The sequence below is a fragment of the Corvus moneduloides genome, chromosome 2 (genome assembly GCF_009650955.1).
Source record: "Corvus moneduloides isolate bCorMon1 chromosome 2, bCorMon1.pri, whole genome shotgun sequence".
Lineage (NCBI taxonomy): Eukaryota > Metazoa > Chordata > Aves > Passeriformes > Corvidae > Corvus > Corvus moneduloides.
Window position 1 is genome coordinate 113,444,940 of NC_045477.1, and position 23,496 is coordinate 113,468,435.

Here is a 23,496-nt window from a genome sequence, read left to right on the forward strand (position 1 = left end):
AAGTCCTCATCACCCATCAGGGTAAAATCAGTGGTGGAAGAGTAAATATGCTTACTCGTAGATCTGCCATTTAGAGGGAGCTAGAGGGGGCTGAGCCAACAGAAACCCCATGAAATTCATCAAGAAATGCAAATCCAGCACCTGTGAAGGAGGTACCCCTTGCAAGAATATAGTCTGGAAACTGATTGGCTGGGAAGTGGCTCTGCAAAATAGGATCTGGGGTCCTGTGGGCAGCAAGTGGGACATAAGCCAGCAGTGTGCCTTGTTAGCCAAAATAACCGAGTGTATCCTGGGCTGCATTGGTAGCAGCACAGCCAGCAGACTGAGAGCAAATACTATCCTTCCTCACTCAGGTCTCATTGGGCCACATCTAGAACACTGTGTCCAATTTTGGACTGGTCAAAACAGGACCTTAACAAACTGGAGTGAATTCAGCAGGACGACACCACAGTGTCATGGGGCTGGGGCACTATGAGATTCTGTGAGGAGGTCATTGAAGAGGTTCAGTCGGGCTCTTCCCAGGGGTGCACAGTGTGAGGATGAAAGACAACATGCATAAAAGGAAATGAGAGGTTTAGACTAGATACAAAGAAAAAAAAATGCACCATGAGGACAGTCAAGCTGTGGAACTGGTTCCCAAGAGGTTGGACAGTCTCTGTTGCTGAAGGTCTTTAAGACCTGTCTGGCTAAAATGACCTGTCTGGCTAAAATAACCTGGTCTACTAGTGTTGACCACGTTTTGTGCAGAATGTTAGATTGGGAGAGTTCCTGAGGGTCCTTCCAACCTGGATTATTCTGTGATTCTATGACACTAATTAAGGAAATGAAAACTCTCTAAGTCACCAAAGCTAGATCTAACACTGAACTCTGACCAGTCACTCAGGACAAAGGGAAAATAAGGGAGCAAGGTGTAATCACAAAGAGGTAAGTTGCTAAAAGGGATTCTAGTGATTTTTTTATGACTAGCAGGCTAAGCAAATAAAACCTAAGGAAATGAAACTTCAGTGATTATATTGTCCATCACTCATTTCCAGGAATAAATTATCTAGCCTTTTAGACAATTTCAGCCAAATCTGAGAGGGAAGTCTCAGAGGTAATTGTGCTGTTATAGGATTTTGAAAAATTGGTTGCTGAAGAGAAGAAAGAACATTTTGCTTGTTTTAATACTCAAAAAAAGAGAAGCAGAGGGTCCCTGAGTTCTGTTTTGATTGGCAACTGTATTCCAGCCATCCAGCTAATGCAAAATATAGGTATGGTTTGCATTCTATGGGAATTATATGTGAATTTTTTTACTTTATTGTTTTTCAATCTTGGCACCCCTCCTCTTTTTAATTTTCTTGCTATCATACAAGACTTGTGGACAGAAAGAATAAATCAGATCATCTGACTAGAATTGAGGCTACACAATCTTACAGTGTTATCCTTATGTTGTCCTAATAGATAGAGAATTGCCTCAAGGTCTTAATGGAATTATTACTAAACTCAATTTTCCTGAGTGATATCAGACTTAATGATATAGGAGAGCAGCAAAATAATTGTCACTCATTTTATTTTAGTGTAACTGTTGAAAGAACATTTTCAACCTCTTGAATTAATCCCTCTTTTACTGGAAAAGGAACTAGATGCTTAAAATAATCACCAGTCAGAAGAAATATCTAGAAATGAAAGTCTAATCTAGAAGGAAACTACATATTCCAGGAAGAGACAAAGAATATCACATCAGAAAGAACTACTTGCAATGGATCAATGGCATAGCCTCCTGCAGAAGCCCAGAGGATAAGGGGTTAATGTGAGTGTCTCAAACACTGACAGCCAGATGGCCACGAAGCCAACCAAGGGTTGTTGGTGAGAACACACTGTGAGAAAGAACAGCATGTGGCTGAAGAAGGGGCCAGACAGAGGTAGGACTTTTCTGGGACAAATATCCTTGTTCTGGCTCCTGGAGATAGGAACAACACAGTAACAGGGCAAGTACAGGAATGAGGTTGAGAAGAGGGCACAGACTGTTGGCCAAAAGCCAGCCCAGTAGTCTTCATTCCTCAATCAAGACTCCTTAAGTCCCCCACAAACTCTCTGACCCGTTTTCAGAGAGGTCTAGAAGAACAAACTGCACATGATAACGAACTTGCATAGAAAGCAAGAAACTTAGCTCCAGGGTCGTGAAAACTTAGTTTTAAAAAGGTGCCTCCACAAAGCGTGGGTGGTGCTCACCCCACCAGCTGGATCCATGTGGCCCTTTCTCTCTTTATCTCTTTCTCTTTTTTCTCTCATTTTCTCTCTTTCTTTCCTTCTCTCTCTTTTTTCTCTCTCCTCCTCTTAAATTTCTCTCTCTCTCTCCTCCTTCACCCCACCCCTTAATCAAAATCCACCACTATGTACTCATATTATGACAGACTTATACCAATTTTGATCAGGTGTATAATTACAATTTAGTAATAAAACTTCGTAAGTCTTTATGGCCTATCTGACTTTTGTTGTTCCTTTTTGAAAATGGCCTCTATAAATCTAGGGTACTCCCTTCCTGTTAAGAATGGGATGCCACAGTCCCCCCAAAATAACAGTAAATAGAAAACAGGTATTTTACTTACTTTTACAAAAAAATCCTGTAATACTCTGCTTCAATTTAAGAACAAAGCTTTTTTTCTGTGTTAAACAATATTTGTGGTTCCACAGATAAATAAAAATAAATAAATATAAGGCTAAATTAATCTCAAGAGTCAAAATTTTTGGGAGCAGAAACTACTCTATTAATGTACAGTGTACCTAATGCTATAAGAATTAGACAAAGCAAACAGTTTTTGTCAGTTCAATTGCCATAACATTTTGGATCACACCAGAAGTATTGCCTGGCTTTCACCAAAATCACCTCAAATACGGACTTGCCCATAAAGAAAAGAAAACTTGAAAGCTGACCACTTCTATTGAATTACTGAAGGTCACCAGGACAGAAGGCTGAACCTTGTAATCTCAAAACTATTAGCACCAAAGTCTATGACTAACACAAAACTTGCTGCTTTCTAATCCAAAGTGTCTTTGTCTCTTTGGCACATAGGGGTATATTTAATAAAAGAAAAAAAGTTGCTTTCAAATTGCCTTGGAGGAAGAAAGCAAAAATTATATTTATTAGATGATAGCAACAGCATGTACAGAGCTGAGAAACAACAGTGATGAAAACTATGAAACAGGAAACTGTAACTGCTGACTTTAGCTACAGATGTTAAAAGATTAGGCTCCCTCTACTGTCAAAAATGCTTTCCCGGGAGGTACTTACAAGGACGGTGTACTGCACCATGGCAACTAGAGAGCAGCAATTCCTTAAAAAGCTTCAAGGGAATTCTGCAAAGGAGCTCACCTTAATACATTGGACCTAATGGCAGCTCCTGCAACCTCATCCTTCATCCAGTGCACAGCTGACCCAGCTAAATATTCATCCATCTAAAATATTCTGGCACAGCACAATGTGAAAGTATACCTTATTTGTCAACACTTGCAGAAGGTAATAGAAGTCATTTCAAATAAAGTTACAGACCTGAGGATATCCCGCAGTTCTCTTAGGCCATATCTACATGGATGGATGCAGCTAAGCATGAATGAGCTCTGCCTGTGCTTTGAGATGGTTGGCTATAAATCAGGACTATCTGTGAAGTTATAGAGATGCACTAACATAGCATTGGCCCTAAAGCAAGTATACCCTTCATTCCAGCTGTGTCTCATAGCTTATGACACTGACCACGATGTCATATTTTCTTTTGTATCTGACATGAAGGCCCAAGACAGTTCATATCTAGATGGCTCAGAGTCTGTTTGCTTCTGCCTGTATTTGTCTTCATATATATTTGTATTCCCATAGTTCTACAGCCCACATATTCATGACTAAGCCATAACATTTCCCAGACACTTCAGTGAAAATCTTTTCATTTGTACAGCAGAAAAAGGCACTATAATAATTCCTGTATTAATGTGGAACAGTTTTGTCACTGAGCATTTTACAGTAAAGTTACGCTTTATTATGCTTATCCTATGTTATGCTTTATTCTATATTCTATGCTAATTGTCAGGCTTGAAGGTTGGTGATTTAAAAACATACAAGATTCTTTTTCAGCTGAAACACTTTCACAGAATAAACACATGCAAGATTATCTCCCCTACTTATTAAAAGAAATTCTGAATTAGTTGTTTTCACCTCATTTTACGATACAGGCACCTTCAATTCCCTTATCAAGAATTTTCTGGTTTAAACTCCTTAATTACCCTATCACACTGATTTAATAAACATAGCTTTTTCCCCAAATCTGTAGTGTTATTTCTCATCCGGCCTCAAATTTGCCATTTAAGTTTAACAAATAATTTTAGATTTCACTTGTAGCTGTTCCATTTAGAAGACGACTTATATATAGTGCCTCATGAAAAGAGACATTTTAATGGCCATATATAAGGTAAAAATATTTTCCAGCTTTTGCTATAAATTTAGTCTTTTAAGTTATAAAATAGGCCACAAAATATTTCTATGTATTTTGAGTTTCTTTACATTATAAATATTGACAGAAAGCCCAATTTAGACTGCCTATAATAAAAGTCTATAATAAAATATTTATATGTTATGTTACACCTGATTGCTATACATTATTTTATACTTACTTGCAAGCAATTAAACAACCAATGAAACTTACCAATACATTAACTTGATGGTGGGATATTATGGGGGCAAATTAAGTGGCAAATCTGTTGCAAGAATTTGATTATAAAACAACTGCTATGGAGAGCATTTCTGTACAGTAAGCAGGATATGGAAATAAATTAACAACTAATGCTGGCTGTAAGCATTATAAGCTGCCCTTTTCAAAATCTAAATGAACAATTTGAGTCACTGTAAAAGAAAGCAAGAAGAAACACCCCTACCCTGCATGTAACTAAGGCATAGTAGCTATTTTGAGATTAACATTAGAAAGGAAATAATTTTCTTCTCTCATTGGGGATGAACTGATCTGTTCTGGTTTTCATTTTCACCTTGAATCCTGAGCCAAGGGTAATTCTAATAACAAGACTTAAAACCTCAACAGAAATATGTTAGTAGATATTTTTTCGTAAGAGAACAGCCACTATTTCTCACTTTCCCTTAAAATACCTATGCCTTCCACTAGTTGCTTTTCTCCCTGTACTGAAACAAAGCCAGCTAACATTCATTTCTGTCATTCACTTTGTCAGAGTAAAAGCAAGTACAAAGAAATGCTGACTGGGCTTAGTGAAAGAGATATATAACAACACGCTTAGATATAAATGAAACTGCATTGTTTTGTTGTAATTTCTAGTTTAAGATAAATCTCCCCTAATTTTATCTATCTAAAATTAATGTCTCTAGTCTTATCTTGTCTGGTCTCCCTGAAGACTCAGTGGACACACTACATATAGTGCAACAGTTACCTGTGAAAGAATTGCATGGCAGTATTTAATTGAGAAAGAATGTAGACAAGTACTGTAAAATAGATAACTAAAACTTGGATAGCTAAAGATAGGTCACATGACTTGTATCTTCAATGACTTCACGTTTGCAGAGCATTGTTGGTGCCACAGATGGAAACTGGAAATCCCCAACTGAGAAACTCTGGGAAGGAAAATATGAATAGCCTAAACAGCTCCCTAAGGCAGCTGATTAAAATTAAAGAGTGACCTGCAATAATTCTAGTATTCTATGTTCCTTAAGACAGATATGACAGTAAGGCTACAAAACCATTTTCTTAGAGGTTCTAAATGTGTTTGTTTTATCTTTTGGTTTCAGTTTGGATGGTTTTCAAGGTTAAATAGTTGTATAATGAATAGTCACAAGGGAATTCAGAACTAAGCATGGTTTTATAGTGGAATGTTAATGAGAAATCTATACAAGATTGGCATGGGATGAGTGAGAGAGTTGGGCTGCTCTGAAGTAAGAGGTTGAGGACATGAAAGAAGGGTTGAGGTACCTAAATGTTTCTGGAAATCTATATTCAATAAAATAATTTCCTCACTATTTTAACACCTGGGTTTGCACTTGTTAGTTGCTTACAGATACTACTCCAAGAAAATATACTATGAAAAGGTGTCTATACTCTTAGTACATCACTTGGGCTGAATGCAGATGTCTTGATATTATATCTCTATAATTTCTACTAAGCAAGAAGAGCACAGAAGCTGGATCTGATTCAGATACCACAGACAGGCATGTCCTCAAGACTTGCTGGTTCTGCAGTAATTCAGAACATAGGCAGGTTACTTATATTTGAAAAATTCATGTATCTCAATTCTTTTTTCTAATACCTTTATCCACGGATCTGATTAGTTCTCAACAGAATATATCAGTAAGGGATTATGACATCTGCTACTATGTGGTCTTTGAAATATTATTTCTCTGACAATGAATCAATTCTTTATGTATAATAAATTTTTTTTTCCTTAGGCCTTACCAGGCTAATCAACAGCTAATTTAAGGTTACTCAGAAAAAGTTGACAGTTATACTGTTATCCAAAAATCAAACTAATTCTTAATATAAGCCTATTAACTAGTTCTTTATTGTTTGCTCTTGTTACTATAAAAATTGCTAGTTGTTTGTGAATTTTATAAAGTGGTCAATGTATTTTTATTATCATTTTTATGGATTTGCTATCTTTTCTGATATTAGATTGGTATATCACTTTTTCTGCTTTTCAGAATTATCAAGAAACACTTTCTAAAGATATCTGGTACCAACTTTACCACATTCTCTCACAACATTTCATTTTCAGTGGAATTGAGATTAATTAGATGTGCATTAATATAGTCTATAATGTATGCCCTGGAAGATAATTCTTAAATAAGACATGAAAAAGGCAAAAATTAGTTGCCTGACATTAATATGAGAGATCCATTAGAATTTTAATTCATTATCAAGAAACAGATTCAAAAATATTCAAGGTCTACAATATCTGTAAAATTTTAGTATTTTGCTTTTGAATTATATTCGTTTGAGTATTTTTATAATTTTTCTGCCTTGTGTTTCTTCCTTTTTTTTTCTTCCTTTTTTTTTTTCCTTTTTTTTATTCTCATTTGCAATTCCTATCAAAATATTTTAAGTTAACATCTATTCTTTAAAACCTTCTTGCACTTCATTGATTCAGTGATTTCTGGCAGTTTTAGGAGGATTATTTTTAGGCAGCTCTTGTTCACAGAAGCCAGACTTAGGCATAAATATCCTGGGAAGACAATATCCTGAAAAGACAAACAAGAGCTTCCACCAGTGGTATGCTGATAAGATAAAAAGTTATATAAGACAGTAATTTAAAAGTCTATCTTCTATTGTGGTTCTTTTTCCCAAAAATTATATGTTCTCATTTAAGATACATAGGGACCGGGTGTTAATGTCACTTCCTACACAATCATGACTAATACAAAAACCCAGTATCTAAAGCTGCTGGAAAGAAGGAAGAGTATTGTGAAATTCTGGTACAAGGACAGGAAAAAGCTACGACATCTGAATGGCTGTTCTTCCTGGCACTGAAACTTTACCTTTCAAAATTCAGATTCCATTGTCTTAATACAACTGTTGGAAAAGATAACATAAAAATTTAGTATCAAGCAAAGATTGAAGTTATAAATTAAATCATAAATTGCGCTTTAGCTCACAAAAGACAAATCATGCCACTGCTGTTTCCTGGAGTTTGCTTTGCACTCATGAAACTGAAACCAAGGAAACAAATTCCATTTGGTGTAGGATGATGCCACTCCCATTTACCTGTTGGAAACACAATGAGTTATCATGTTCTGAAATTAATTGGAACAGAAAAGGAAGTCACATCTGTCAAAGAACCGTGCTTAGATATAGGTTTGACTCAAAAAATTTAGTAAGTGGAGAATAGTGTTTCACTGTGTTCGTGAAAGAGTAAAAATTTGCATTCATCCTAGGTTTCTAAAGCCACTGGAAGAATACTCTAGGATGACTGTGGCATTTTTGCTTAATTTTTTTAATGAAATATTGCCTGTTATCCTACAGTAAGTACAATACAAACTGTTATTTAAATATAGGAAACATGCTAAAGTAACCATGTGAAATAAGGTTTTCAAACACTGTAGAAGAACTGCACTTGTAAAGCTATTTGAGTGCTTACCATTCATAGTGTATTTCTGTCAAACTGGTGCAGGCTCTGCTATAAAGCCAACTGAAAATCTATTTTTATTTCTAATTAAAGGGAACTCACTCTAGAGTTAATTACAAAGTATCTAGATATGGATCAGGACTTCTAGGAAATCAATTTCACACAAAAGTATGCAACGTGAAGGTTTCTAATGGCTTCTATGAGATTTAGAGTATGCTCTCTGCTAGTAATGACAGTGGTAAGGAAAGTTGCTTTGTTCTCCCATCTGCCATGGTGATAGTTGACTTTTTATTTATTTAAATAATAATTTCCATGTTATTAAAAGCCTTTGATTTCATAAAACCAATATGCAGAAATGATCATAGCTACAGTATATTTGTTTCTGGTACCTTTCAAACAGAGAATATCACATTCACTTAGACACGCTCCCTTGAAAGCAAGACAGCTCCAATAATTCCAAAACTGTCCTTAAGCATCATCATCAATAGCATGTCTCATAAACACAGATTCACCCATGTCTCAAGGGCAGAGTTACACTGATATTTTCACTCCTTACAGACACAAACTGCTGGAAGTAAAATCCTAAAGGCCATATTGTCCTCCTTCACCTCATCCCTTGGATTCATGTGCAGTCCAAATGCACCTCACAAAACAGCAGAAGCTGTAGGGATCATCTACAGTTCAAACAAAATCTCTTAAACAGTTACCCAATAAGACTGACACCAAACCCAAAAGATTTAGAAGAAAAAGAAAGGTGAGTGAATCAGATAGCAGTCAAGCTTATCATCACCTTGAGGTGCTGTCCATCATACTCAAAACGGGTAAGTCACCCAGCCAAAAGACAGCTGGACAGTAATCATACTTTACAATTCTCTAGTGCCTTTATCTGATGACCTCAAAATACTAATTCATTTTGCCTCATGAGTCTTCTGCTGCTGGCTAAATACCATTATAGCCCAAATAACAAATAATTGAGTGTTAGTGATGATAGTACAAACTTTCAGCTAACAGTAAATTGCTGTCCTTGCTATGCACCAGTGGCAGAAAATGCTATGAGGAAATTCCAAAGGTTTCTCAGAGACTGGTATACTAAAACAGTAACAGGCTGGGCAAAGCCAGTCTCTAGGGAAAGGAGATTCCAAAGGTTTCTCAGAGCTTGGGGTACCAAACCAGTAAGACTTGGGGAAAAGCCAGCCTCTGGGAGAAGCACAACACCAAATGTCTCCTGGTCTTATTATCTGTGTGAGCAGATTTTCTTCAATCTCTTTTCTAACTTATCCTTCATTTTTGTACATGGCATCGTGACTAACAAAGATTTTTCTTACCACACCAGAATAGGACTTGCTATTTGAAAAAAACAAAATCAACTAAACAACAGGCATAGAAGAAGAATTTGTAAACCTTACCAGATTATAAATCTGTCTCAGTTTCTTACACTTTAAATATTGAGACAAAGCAGAGATGACACAAAGATTACTGATTTAGATTTTTTACTATTAACCTCTCTGATTATTATTCTTTTTAAGCTTTACTCTCTTCTCCCTCCAGGAATCTAGAATCAAAGCTAGTGACTGGCTGACAATGGAAATAATATGACTGTAGAAATCTGCAAAGTGACAGCTGTTTACCAATATTTCTAAACAAAGAAGACATAAAAGTTACCAAAGATTGGATTGTAGAACAAAGTCAGTGCAGGCTAAACCCACATGAAGTATTTTTTTTCTTCCAGTTACTGCTTACACGTTTAGAATCATACCTCATGCTATCATAAATGCAATAATTGTGTATACATCAAGCTAATTTTTTGTATAATAATGACAAAGTTTTTAACAACATTTTCTTAGCTAAGTGATATTTCCAAACATATATGTAGTGCAAAAAGTGATATTCTATCAGATATCAATCTATTGTCTTTTGAGGTGGCACATCAAATAAAACTTTTAATGGCAAGTTTTAGGCATTGCCTGAAGAGCCAATTTTGTAAAATTCCTACGAATGGAAAGTTTCAATAAATGGAACTAGTGATATATATAATGATTTTCATTATCAGATTATTGTTGCTCATTCTCAGAAGAATTGTCAAAGAATTTTCCGTGGCAATTCAACAAATGCTTGAAACTATGATTTTTTATCTAAGGCAAAGTTATTTGTTAACTCTTAAATTCTTAAATTCATAATTCTTAAACTCATGCTGGAAAAAAGGTGTATCTCATAAATCATAGCAAGTAATGTATCACTGCCAGTAACATCTGATACAACATCTAAATAAAAAAAAAATTAGGAGGAACTATAAACCTATGTCTTTTACTGCACAATGCCAAAATTGGAACACATTGGTTACCTGCTACAGAGTACAAATAAGTTACTGGGGCACTAGCCTTTGCAGTGCTCCTAAACATGAACCATGCCAGAAATATTAGATAGGTTTGGCTATATTTAGTGTATGATTTCCAGATTACAACATCAGAACAATATACCAGTAGAAAAGAAAATTCTATGATATTGTAGAAGATGAAAGCTTTATGATAATTTTAATGTCTTTCTATACTTCTCTTGATTGTCCAGCTTTGCTGTATAAAGTGTAATGTAAATATTTATAAAAGGACGATGCTGAATTTAGAGCTGCTAACAATTCTAGCTATGCTCATTAGACCTAAAGTGAGAACTGCTCCTCAAACTCATAAATCCTCTTCAGTCAAAAGGGGTTTTACTCTAATGCAGGCATCACATATTCAAATTTTTAAATCAATAACAAAGGTACAAAGGACTAAATGCCTAAAACTATGTCAGGGTAAATGTACATCACTTATAATGATATAAGAATATTTGCAATATGATGTGAGATTGTGGTCCAATGCAAGTGATAGCTGGTCAAAATATTTTCAGTTTTACAAAAATGCCCACAAATTAAATTAAAATTCTATATAAATGCTCTACACTTAGTTAGAAGAAACTATTGTTTGCGACTTTAAAACATACTCCCACAAAAAGAAGAAAAAAACCCAATCATCAACAGTAGGCGAAATACTAATGAAGGCCATGAGAAAGAGCAAGTTTTGTAAGTTACTTACGCCTGTCGGTCCCTGTACATCTGGTTAACTTTCTCCCATTCAAAATTAAGTTGAGTCAGCTTTTCTTGTATATTTTCTGCTTCCTTTGGTGTAACATTTTGCAAAGCCGGTGTCTTCTTGTTGTTAATAATTTCTACATGACCCTGCAGTCTCCCCAGGCTATCCTTAATGCTCTGTAACATCAAGATTTTAAAAAATAAAAACAAAACATCGTTTTTATAAATAACAAATAATTGTTCATAAGCAAAAGAAGGTAGTACAAAATACTAATTAAACAATAACATTGATAATAAGAGTAATTTTACAATAACCTGGTCTAATAACTAAATGTCCATCCTTTCTTTGAAGACTGAAATATATCTGAGGAACGTGAGGAGGGGAAACAAAGTGCTATTGACTCAAAAGTTCTGCATGTCAGTATTTACATTTCCTGACCTTTCATTTCCCTTTACTTCCCAATTCAGAAACCATTCCTTGGAGCAATCACCAGGAAAGAAGCCTGAGCCCTGCAATCCCAGGTGGAGTCTGCTGAGGTACTGAGATGATTTTGTGGTGTGCAGTCTGATCACTGTGAGGAGTTGCAGAAGAACTGAGCAAGATGCAGGGTGAAAATCTTTAATACCGACACAAAAACAATGATCTGGCAAACCAAAAATATTGGCCATTAATTTCACTTGGTTGGCAAAAAGCATAAACTTGGTACAAAAATTACACTGCAAAATCTCATGTCCCTGGGACATGACAGTAAAGAAAAAAAGCATGTCCCTTGATGGTTTTTGGTTAAACTTGAAAAATAATGGGTTTCTTTTTCACTATCCAAGTCTCCTAGAATGAAATAAACAAATGTCTTGCAATCTATACAAGTGAATCAAAAGAAATGTAAGATAGACATTCAGCAAAGGAAATTTCACACTCATTGATTTAACTAAATCATAGCTTTAATATTTGGAGCTTTAGACATGGAATATCACAGAGCTTCAGCAACAATTTAGAAGGAAAAAAGAATCAAAAATCTATGTCTTTTAGTATAAAGTGAGTAACTTTTAATTTAAACAAATTAATCTTACATCCCCAAAAATCTCATTACTTTCATCTCCTCTCATTAAGGTCTTTTCTACATGCCCTTCTCTAAATATTTTTTAATTATTTATTTTTGAAGTATTTAATATTCTTTTAAAATTAAATATGATATATACAGCCAAGCTGTACTACTTACTGAGGAAGTGTTTTTAATTTTTAAAATTAATTTAAAAAAAAATACAGAACAGCTGCTTTCTGGATAAAAACAGACACTGAGAAAATATTTTGAAGATAAAATTCAGAGCATATTAAACTGAGTTATCCTAAATTCCTAAGTAACAGGTGTGTCATTGAACTTTTTTACCATGGCTTATATTTTAACCATCTGCCACTGTTTTCCTATCATTGTTCTGCTCCATTGCTTAGAAATGCTGATTTTTTTAGGTTGTTCATTCTTTTTTCCAGGTTTTAATCAAACAAAATAGTAATTTTCAATTTGTTCCAATTTACTGAACACTATCAAACCATTTTAAAACTGCATCAAACCATAATAATTTTGATTCTGGTTTTAAAGTGTTGCTCTACTAGTAACTTTCCATGTATAAAATGTAGTATAATCAAAGCTGCAGAGATATGTGTAGTTACTAGAAAGGAGTTGCTAATCTTAGAAAGTCATTTATAAACTGGACACATTTCATGGGCAGTTTGAACCAAACTGAAGCACTTCCCAGTCCATGAGTAGTGAGGCCTTCTCTCTCTCCTGCCTTTCTTTAACTCTTGGAGTCTAATACTTGCCTGCTGTAAATGCTGACTTGGATTCCAACCCTGCAATTCCTGGTTTTTTTCTTAATAAAGAAACTTTTATGATATCCATGTAGATTGTATTTATAATTTCCTCTTTGTTCAGCATTTATGAATTCTGATTCAACAAATGGGTTTAATTTTATTTTTTTTTTTTAAATAAACACACAATCCACACCATCTCATGGCTAGATAATAAGTTCTACTATTCTACTGTAATGACTTTGACTTAAAACCAGTTTTTTAGAACCATGGGTATGACAGAGTGTATTAGTGTATTACTGGTAGTACTAATAGGAAGCAACAGGGAAGTGGGGATACTTATCCAAGTTGTTTTCTCCTCCAAACTGCTGGATAAATATTTTAAAAACCCGAAGAAATTAATAAAAAATCTGAATAACTCTTGAAGTGAAAAAATGTGGTTGTAATTTTTTAACTAATTAAAGTTATTACACTGCATTTATTATTTTGTAAAATATAGGACTTGAAGTCTTTACGTAAATGTGAAGGCAATGCATCGAAATAATTGCGTACAAAACCACCCCACAAAACAAAATAAAACATATTCTGTGTTCCTAAAGTTCCAGCACTATAATATTCTATTTGTGAGAAAAAAAGAAAAATACATTCCATAAAGCCCCATATGAAAAATAAGTTGAATTTTTAGGTCTTGAGAAACGTGACTTACATTTAGCAGACTAAATGAATATTTATAAATCAAAAGAGAATGGTAGATGTCTTGTCTCTGGAATGAGTCACAATAAGGTACAGATTTCCTCCTTGTCAGCAATCTATCATGTGGAGTGAAAGTTGGCTGGGTGTGTGTCATTACTCAACAAACCTCATTTGACTTTCCCAGAAAAATGTCTCACACTCTGTGTTCCTTACTCAGGTCTCCTTAAGTCTTTGTTTTACATCCTCAGGACACAGATAATTCAGATATTCTATGCTATTAATCTCAGTATAAGAAATATCAGATGATAAAGATATAAAGTGCTTCTAAATATTCCATTATATCCCATGAATATAAGGAAGCAACATCTTCACAAAACCTCATCCATGACTATAAATTTGCATATTTAAAGAAAAGGAGAAAGTGTAATTGAAATGTTATAAGCTGTCAGGACATACTTAAACACTCCAGTGAAGTGACCTTCTTTTCATTAGGTTTGAATATCAGCTCATCTGAGCCACCCAACAAGGCACTTCTTGTGTTCAACATGTTTAAGCAACCAAATGAAGAGTAATATATGTGCCTATGTACATTGAAATTGTAGGCTTTTTCAACCAAGTAGAACAATTTTCTAAATATTAAAAATAGACAAAATACATCTATGCACTTCAGAATTGGTAAGTGATATATACCTTAATGTAGTTAGTGGTCTATGAACAGGGTACAGAATTTCTATGTCAGATTTTTGCTTTTGTTTAAAGCACAGCTGCTACAGACAGAACAAGTTGATATAGATGATGTGCTGTAAATGAGTATAAGAATGTCCAAAAGGAAAAAAAAAAGAAAAAAAAAGAAAGAGAAACCATGTATATATGCATGTGTACACTTATATATTTCAAATGTATTCCCCATCTATCTTTCATGTTGAAGAGAATGATCTGCAGCAGTTATCAACAATGCCTTGGGAGATTTTGTAACATGGTTAACAGAGGTGTACGAAGCTTTAATTTTTTAGAAAAAAAGGATAACAGAAAATCATTAGCAACTGAAGTGACAGTAGCCTTTAGGGACTGATCCATCTCACTGCTCTTAAAAAGAGAAATCCGAGTGCTAGAGACTCAAGCCCCAGTTCATTTTCACTACGTGGAATTTGTCTTTATCTGCCAGAGAAAGACAACTTCCTGTAAAAATTCAGTTCCTTGGCTATTTGTGTAGAAATCTGTCACCAAGCGCAGTGTTACTGTCAGATCTATTTGGAGAGTGCATGTGAGCACACTCAGTTCTAAGCTTTGGTTAATTGGGTTTTATTGAGCTGCAGCAGAAAATCACTCTGAATTTCACATTACGCGAAACTTCTTGATAAGAATCACTTAGTACACACCAAATACATATTCCAATGTGTAAAATTAAAAATACATTTTTTTGACATTCCAAACATTTGTAGAATGACGTTTTATAATTATATGTATAGCAGATCCATTACACTATTTCATGCTTTTTGTACCAACATGAAACCCAGTAACAGCACAGTTGTTATTAGCCATGAACAGGTGGAAAAATTCCACAAATTAATTACAATTTTAAAAGCTGTATAGAATTATGAGTTACAATATCTGGTATGGGTATTACTGGCTTCATACACCATTTCGAAAGTGGATTCTAGGTGCCAGAATCATGGATGTGTGATGTGTACAATAAATTCCTATATTCTGAAATATGACATGGTAGAAAACAGCGCAAAAAACCTGCTCTATCTGTCAGTAGATGAAGGATTACCAAAGGAAAAAAGAAGAGAAAAAAAGAAGATTAATCAGAGCATTAAAATATCTATATTTAAAAAACAACCCGGAAAACAACCCAATTTTTAATGAACTAAATAAAAGCCCTATGGGAAGTACAAAAGAACATATGATCTAGAAACAGAATTGTTAGAGTGATTATGCAAGATACACATATATCTTACATATATAAGAAATCTCTTCCTCAGAGCCAGATGGCTTTCCATATTAAAACCATTACATCATTGAAAAATATGATAGCTAAATGGATAATCATATGCTACAATAAGATGTTCCTGCCAAAATTAAGAATAATTTTAAAAAGTAATAAAAGTAACACTAATATGTATGGGCCCTACTGCAGGTCTGCAGTATAATTATAGAATGCAAGTAACCTCAGGAAATAATTTTTGAATTCAAAGTTAATAGAATTAAGTAATGAACAGGCACAACTATGCCATGACTATGACAGTGATCCTTAAAAATCTTGCTAACAACTTTTTCACATATGGTTATAAATTAGACTTCTTAAATTCCAGGTATACTGCTTCATTTTAACACACTCTTCCTATATGTTAGCAAAGAGAAATACGTGTTAGTTTTATTCTCTGGTTAATCAGTGTATTTATTCCAGCATATACATCTCCCAGTGAATAATCTGGAACTCAAACAAGTCAAGTAGCTTGCATGAGATAGTCATGACACAGGAAAACTTGCTCTTAGTATGAACAGTATAACCATACTAAGTAGAATATCTGCAAATGTTTCCACTAATTTCACTTTTAGGAAACATTTGAAACATCAGTTGCAAGGAAGGATAATTAGCTAAAATCTGAAGGCATTTTATCCCTATGTTTGTTCATGCAATGAAATCCATTGTAATCACAACCCATTCCATACAGGTAGCTCAAAGATTGTGAACTCCATCAATATGAACATCATCAGCAGCAGGCAGAAATAATGTCTGTGCTTATAACAATAGTTGTCCTATTTTGAGAGTATATAAGGCCAACTTTACTAATCCATCAATCTATGAAGCACAATTTTCTGTACAATCAACTCGAGTTTCATCACTGACAGAACTGTAATATTTAAATTGTTTGTTAAATATGTCAGTACAGTGATAAAGAAAAGCTGAGGTAATGTATGTCTTAGTATTCAAAAGACCTTGTAATGGGATAATGAACACATTGCAGTGCTCACTTTATGAGATAAAGTGACAAGATTTGGTTTCTCTATCTGACTTTTCCACTCCCTAAAGCTCAAAATGAATAGAAAAACATTCCTAGGAGCTGATTTGAGCAGATATACTGAAGTGCTCATTAAAGTATTACAGTTTACTAAATGTTAGAAGCTACCAGATTTCTGCTGCAAAACCTCATATTTTACTAACTTCACATGCCTTTGATATAAAAAGTTAGTTCTTGAATTACCTATGACAATTACTATTAGCAATTTTTAATTTGTATTCAATATTATTTGTAAATAAACTTATTTTTCCTTTTACGGATTAATTAAAATGGATTCTTTCTGAATGAGAGTGAAAAAAAAAATCTCAGTTTTAAAACACAGCGCTATTCATGACAGTTTTGTAATTTGATTCATGCAAATCTGTCAGAGAAAAAAAATCAACGACAATTTAATTTCAAACCTTTCCCAACCAGCTGCTGAACAATTTATGCACTACTTTTCTATTTTTACTGCAGGATAATGACAATGATGGATGCTTTTCCCTGGAAATAAATATTCATTAAGCAGGCTCAGATCAAACCTATACCCTTCCAAAAGCCCACGATTGTGCAAGACCCATTCGCCTCTTCTAAGAGATTTATTTTGGAGGAAGATGGAACTGTGCCCACAAATGTGTCTCATAACAATTTAATAGTTCAGTTAAATTAAACCTATGGTAGTACTTACTTGTAACCTCAGTAATCAGTATTATTAAAGTTGGTGTCAACTCCAATAATGCCAAATATATGTGGGTGAAGAACAGATTACTTATGGATATAAATCAGATAAAGCTAGCCCACATGTAAAGCATTAAGAAGAACAAAAAGGTAGTCATTTCCCAGTAAACTTCCTGAGGTAGACCACTGTTTCTCCATCCAATCTATTCATGAACAAAAGTTCATTAACAAGGATCAAGTAGGGGCTCATTAGCCTTGATTTACATAGTCCACGTTTTTTGTGCAGAAGGGATTGTTTCAAATGAAGAATGACAATTAGATTGGCACGTTTTGTGCTTCAATATTCAGACTGACTTTAATCTACTGGTACTAAATCAGAAGTGGTAAAAGAAACAGCCTACTGGTATTTGACACCTATTGATTGACATCCTATTACCAGTTCTGTGCTTCCTTTGATCCAACACTTCACTGTTATGCTTCACTACCCAGCTCTACTGCCTTGCTAGGAAACGGAAAACACCCTAATTTTCACAAGCTAATAAGAATATTTGTGTGCGTGCATATGTGTGTGTATACAAATGCTGAAAATATATAATATCTTTGAATGTATAAAAATTTTGAATAGATGTGATTTTACAGAAGCTAATAGCAGTATATGGATATGGTGTTGTTACATATCCTCTGACCTGGAAAGAGATAAATGGATTCCTAGAGAGGAAAATTCAGAGCATATAGCCAGAGCCACTGCCCTGATTCTCCCTCTAAGCTTCTTTCTTATAGCTGACTGTAGGCAATTTCCAGCCTCTTTAGGCTAATATTTACTGTATTTTAAAAAAATTTCCTTTCCCTAAATAATCACGGGAAAATGGAAATGTAGTCTTCTCTTCATCCTGGATGACAATTTGGAATTGCTATAATTATATACAGCACTTGAGCATGATTTTTTACAAGGCTTTCCTCACACAAACATTATTCTGCAAAAGCTGATAACTCATTCATCTACTTAGACTTACAACTTAATCTTATTCTCTTATGTCAATTCTGTGTTGGAAAAATTCCACCGATTCCAAAGGATTTTGCTGTTGCAAGTATTGAACAAACAGGCAGCAATATTTCAAGCACTGAAGAAACCACACAGTAATATTTAAAGTCATACTAACAATACAAAATTTGATTTTTCTTAACCACATTATCTAACTGTTGGACAATATTCACTGTTTAGCTAATTAAACTGAAATAATAACTACATGGAGTACAGACCCAATGAGACCTCAAGGTTTTTGGTTCTAACATTGAATGCAACAGTTAAATTTTACTTGGTTTTGTTCCTGTTCCAATAATTTAAAAAATCATACAATAAAATAAAGCACCAAAGATTGGGTGTGGACAGGGTTACTTAGTAATAACTTATACTTACCAATCATTGAATCATAAAATAATTTAACCACTAGGTGATGAGCTCAACTGGTTAGAGCATGGTGCTAATAACATCAAGATTGTGGGTTCAATCCCTGCACGGGCCATTCACTTAAGAGTTGGACTTCATGATCCTTGTGGTACCTTTCAACTCAGAATATTCTGTGATTTAGATTGGAAAAGACCTAAATCGAGTCCAGTCATTAACCCAGCACTGCCAAGTCCACCACTGAACCATGTCCCCAAGTGGCACATCTACACATCTCCTAAATAACTCTAGGGATGGTAACTCAGCCACTTCCCTGGGGAGCCTGTTTCAATCCTTAAAACCCATTTCAGTGAAGAATTTTTTTCCATTATCCACAGACAAACAAACCTTTAACCACAAATTCTATCTTTAAATATACTGTGTGGCCATCGCCATCCTTTCTCTCCCATTCAAGGACATAATTTGCAGATACCCTAATGACCTTGTCTTCCAAATACAGGTTAAATAGGCAAAAATAAATTAACACTTCAGTGTTTTGCTACTTTGCCCCAGTGTGCCCCCACAGACAAACATCCATATATGCACACATCACAGAGAGTGGTTTAGCACTTGTAGAACAGATGTCTCAGGATGAGTACAGGCTGTCAATATACAGAAGACCCAAAGTGATGTAATCTAATCATTGCTAAGAAAATCTTTCCATCTTACCTTGAGACACTCTTCTTGTTTGAAGAGATCCTCACAATCCCCAGCCTGCAGAACAGGAGAATTAAGGCGCTCTTCCACTTCAGACAAAGCTTGCAGAAGGTGAAGGATCTCTGCCAGGTATGTAGAAGGCACATGAATGGTTTCCACAGTCCTAGTTTCAGTCATCATAAAAGTTGTATCTTCACGAACTGTTTGCTAGTACAGATATACAACAGAATGCTTCCTTTAGTTTCTTAACACTAGAAAAATTATAACTTAATGCAATTTCCAGTTCACAACCCAGAAACAATCAAAAGTAACTTCCAAAGAAAAATGCAGGAAATATCTGCGCTTTCTGACACACACCACTCATATTCCTTGTGTGTTTGAAATGGCAGGTACTGAAATTAATCCATGCAAGAATGTACAAACTTTTCTTCTACTCTCCAAAGAAATGCAGATAGGAAATGCAAGAGTATGCTGAGATTGTGGTGTTACTGAGATTTTAGTGCTAGCCCTTTCATTTTAAATCATCACACCTCTTGAAAAATCTGTCCTTCATTAAGAAATTTCATGCATGCCAAGTCTAAAATACTAAATAATTTCAAGGTATCGAGTAAAATGACTTGTATAATAGACATGATTCCTTAAATAAAATGCAACACAAAACAAATATGTCAACTCTGTACTTTCAACACTATACTAAAAACATGCTCTTCAAACTAGAAAGTATAATTTGGAATTTTGTGATTTGAAAGGTCTTTAATGCATTCTTATTTCTAAAATAAAACTCAGCAACACACCTCTTTGTGAAGTTAGGAATTTTTAATTTTTTTTTTTTTAATCTGGAAAAATATGAAATAGACACCCTATTCTAGAAGCACATGCATACACCAAATGTAAAGACGTCCCAGAATGTTTTAGTTCCAAGAAAACATTTAGTTGATCTATGGCATTTTAAAGCATACTGGCATATTAGGTGACAAGAAAGTGGCTTTTTATATAAATTCTCTGTATTTCCCATTTGCTTTGTAATACCAACTGTGAAAATGTAATACCCAAAGTGTGCTTTGGAGCAGGGAGACCTGTGATTGCTTCTCTTAATTAAACCCCAAATACCAGATCACCTGCATGGCCATTAGAAAATGCAAAATCTACGCTATAAACTATTTGTGGTTTCATAAGCAAAAGTTTGTTTATGGATTCCTAGTGTGGGACCAAAATCCTTTGTGTTTGATGTCTGTCTTCTCAAAAATGTAAACTTTAATTACTGAGGACCTCAAAGAATTTTACGAGTAATTGTTGGTAAATGTTCAAAAATTCTATTATTTAGATCTTTCACTCCTAACAGAAAATTATGGACTTTTATGTGAAAGACAATTGATCAGTGGTCCAGCAATAAAACAAAATAATTATTCAGCCATACATTAAGCAAAAGAAAACAATTATAAGCACACTCTACCTCAGCAAGGTGTCTCATTTTAATTCAGGATATATTTCTCTCTTCAGTTACCGAGCTGAGTCATCTGCTTCTTCAATTTTCTTTAGAGTCTTAAAATATGCATATACACACTCTTGAAGATGTATGCATATCACATATAAAACCCATAAAGTTATCTGTAGACTTGTGTTATTTTGTTGCATTTCTTATGCAAATTTAATTGCTTTGCACACTTTTCTCACAAAATGACTTTCTCAGTACATCTGCTAACACTGAAACCTCTCTAATTACATATCACTGCTATAATTTTTATTATTTAAAATAAATTTCTTTTAAAAAATTGTGCTTGCCCTCCCCCTCCCCCGTATGTTTCATGAATCACACACTCTGCAAAAATAACAGTTTACTCCAGTAAACCTAAAGAGAAAGCTGTTCCAGTTGATTAGAAAATGGGGGAATCTCTACAGGCCACTGAGGCCTGCATGCATTTTAATTCCTCAGGACTACACTGTGACACTTCTACGTATAGCAGTGAACTTCAGACCCACATAAGGAACATTTTAACTATAATTGTATTTTTCTTTTTTACACAGAGGACAGAATATTTCTATTCACAGTAATGAAAAGTGCATGCTAGGTATGCAAGGGTTTTCATTCAAAAAGAGGTCACATGAATATGTAAAGCAGCATACAATATATGATTATTTTCTGCAGTTGTATGAGATTAGCCTACTCTTTTCAACCCAAATTTAGGCTACTAAATATATGTACACACATATATGCACATGCATGTCTTTAGATAAAACAAAATCTGTGTCTTCTCACTCTAAACAATTCCTGAAACTACAAAAAAGTCAAGCAGAAATCAAATGTGTGAGTACTTAATGGATATCACCGTTAATTATTTATAGCGGCAAAATCGGGTACCCTTCAACCAGTGTTAAGAAGAAAAATGGGATGTATGCAAGTGTATATTCACAGTGCCCTTACAGGAAACTTTAAATTAATATTTCTCATAGATGGTGGATTACTTGCACAATTACTAGTTCTACTGTTTATATTGTTAGTTAAACATAATTAAAGAAAAATTAGGTTAGTTATAATACTACAATCAGATAAATAAATAAATAAATAAACAAAGGGATAGATATTTAAGAACAGACACCTACCAGATACTGCCCTCATATTTTGGTACATTATTTAATACCTTATTCCAAAAAGAACTCACAGTCAAAATAAATTAGTTTCTGAATACTATTAAAAAAAAAAAAAGTTGAAAATTTGATACTACTTTAGAAATCAAGGATTAGGAATCTTTGTCTTTTTTGGGGTTTTCAACAGTCACAGGTGTTTCTTTCCTTCTTTCCTGCATTGAAGGTATCATAGAACCCACGGCAGAAGTTGTCATCTTGCACCAAGGAATGAAGGGTAGGCATGTCCAGAACCGACAATTTTAATCAGCAAAGAGAAAAATTTTTAGCTTGTCCCAATGTTCCCTGGACTTGCCTTATGATAGACAATAAAACTGGCAGATTCTGGACAAGCATCTCTACTAGAAAGGCAAAGCTGAAACTGAATCATATCCTAACCCTAGAGTGAGGAAAAAACTTACAAAAGGAATCACAGCAGCTGGGAGCAACTACTATTAAAAGAGTATTGATGCAGTAGAGATATATGCAATTACTAATGCCAAGATGGCTCATCAGAACCACAGTAGGTTAAGATTAAGGATTAAAAATCAATAGGAAAGTGAAAATTAAAGTTTTAGATAACCATTTAAGAATGGGTTTGGGATAAGTTGAATCTGATAAAATGGCAGAATGCGTGAGAGTTACTTAAAAATACTTAATATTTTTAGAAATATATAGTACAACATATATATAAAAACATATATATATATATGTAATACAAATAAACTGTTAAGTGATTGAGAAATGCTGGGGTAACTGGCCATTTCCTATATTACTGTTTCTGTAAAATACAATTTCAGTATTTTAGATATTGATTTAATTTTTTCCTTGATTATCAGTGATATAATGTTGTACAAGATATTTTTGTCTCTGAAAGAACAACTTCTTTTGTGTAAGACTTAACATTTCATACATTGCTTTTTACCAAGCATTATCATTTCTAGAATAGTAAATTGAATTTTCTTCCCCATCATTACATAATTTTATTTAAGGGAGACAATCCTTCCATACATGACTCCACCTAATCTGATTTTATTGATAGTTACCGTGCCCTACCAAGTGCGACAACACCGTAAGAAACAAATTCATGAACTGTCCCTTACAGAGAGGGCCAATAAGCAAAACCAAAACAAACCAACCAAACAAAATGACAACAAAAACCTGACAAAAATGTACCAGAATAATGCAGGTTTTGCCAAGAAATTCACATGCTTTCTCCAAAGAAATACTTGTGATCATTATTGCCTACATCTAACACTGTGGTGGCATCAGAGCTAACTAGTCTTGGAGAATGCTGTTAATTTCCTTTCAACAGTGGAAAATTCATTGTTAAAGCACCTTTCACTAATCTCAGTGAATCTTTTTCCTTTCCTCTTTTTTAGAAGGAATAATCCCAACATCACTTTTGCTGTTAAAGAGC

The 23,496-nt window shown here is 34.4% G+C and overlaps 1 protein-coding gene across 11 annotated transcripts in view; it reads right to left on the reverse strand.

The window, feature by feature from the left end:
• The window catches only part of DMD (dystrophin), a 1,179,964-nt gene that overhangs the window by 570,981 nt on the left and 585,487 nt on the right, over positions 1-23,496 (reverse strand). For all 11 annotated transcript variants that reach the window (XM_032100882.1, XM_032100878.1, XM_032100881.1 and 8 more), the window contains 2 exons: positions 19,467-19,661; positions 11,175-11,347 (listed from right to left, as the gene is read on the reverse strand). In XM_032100882.1, the coding sequence (XP_031956773.1) occupies positions 11,175-11,347; positions 19,467-19,661 (368 nt within the window). The remainder of the gene's footprint in view (positions 1-11,174; positions 11,348-19,466; positions 19,662-23,496) is intronic.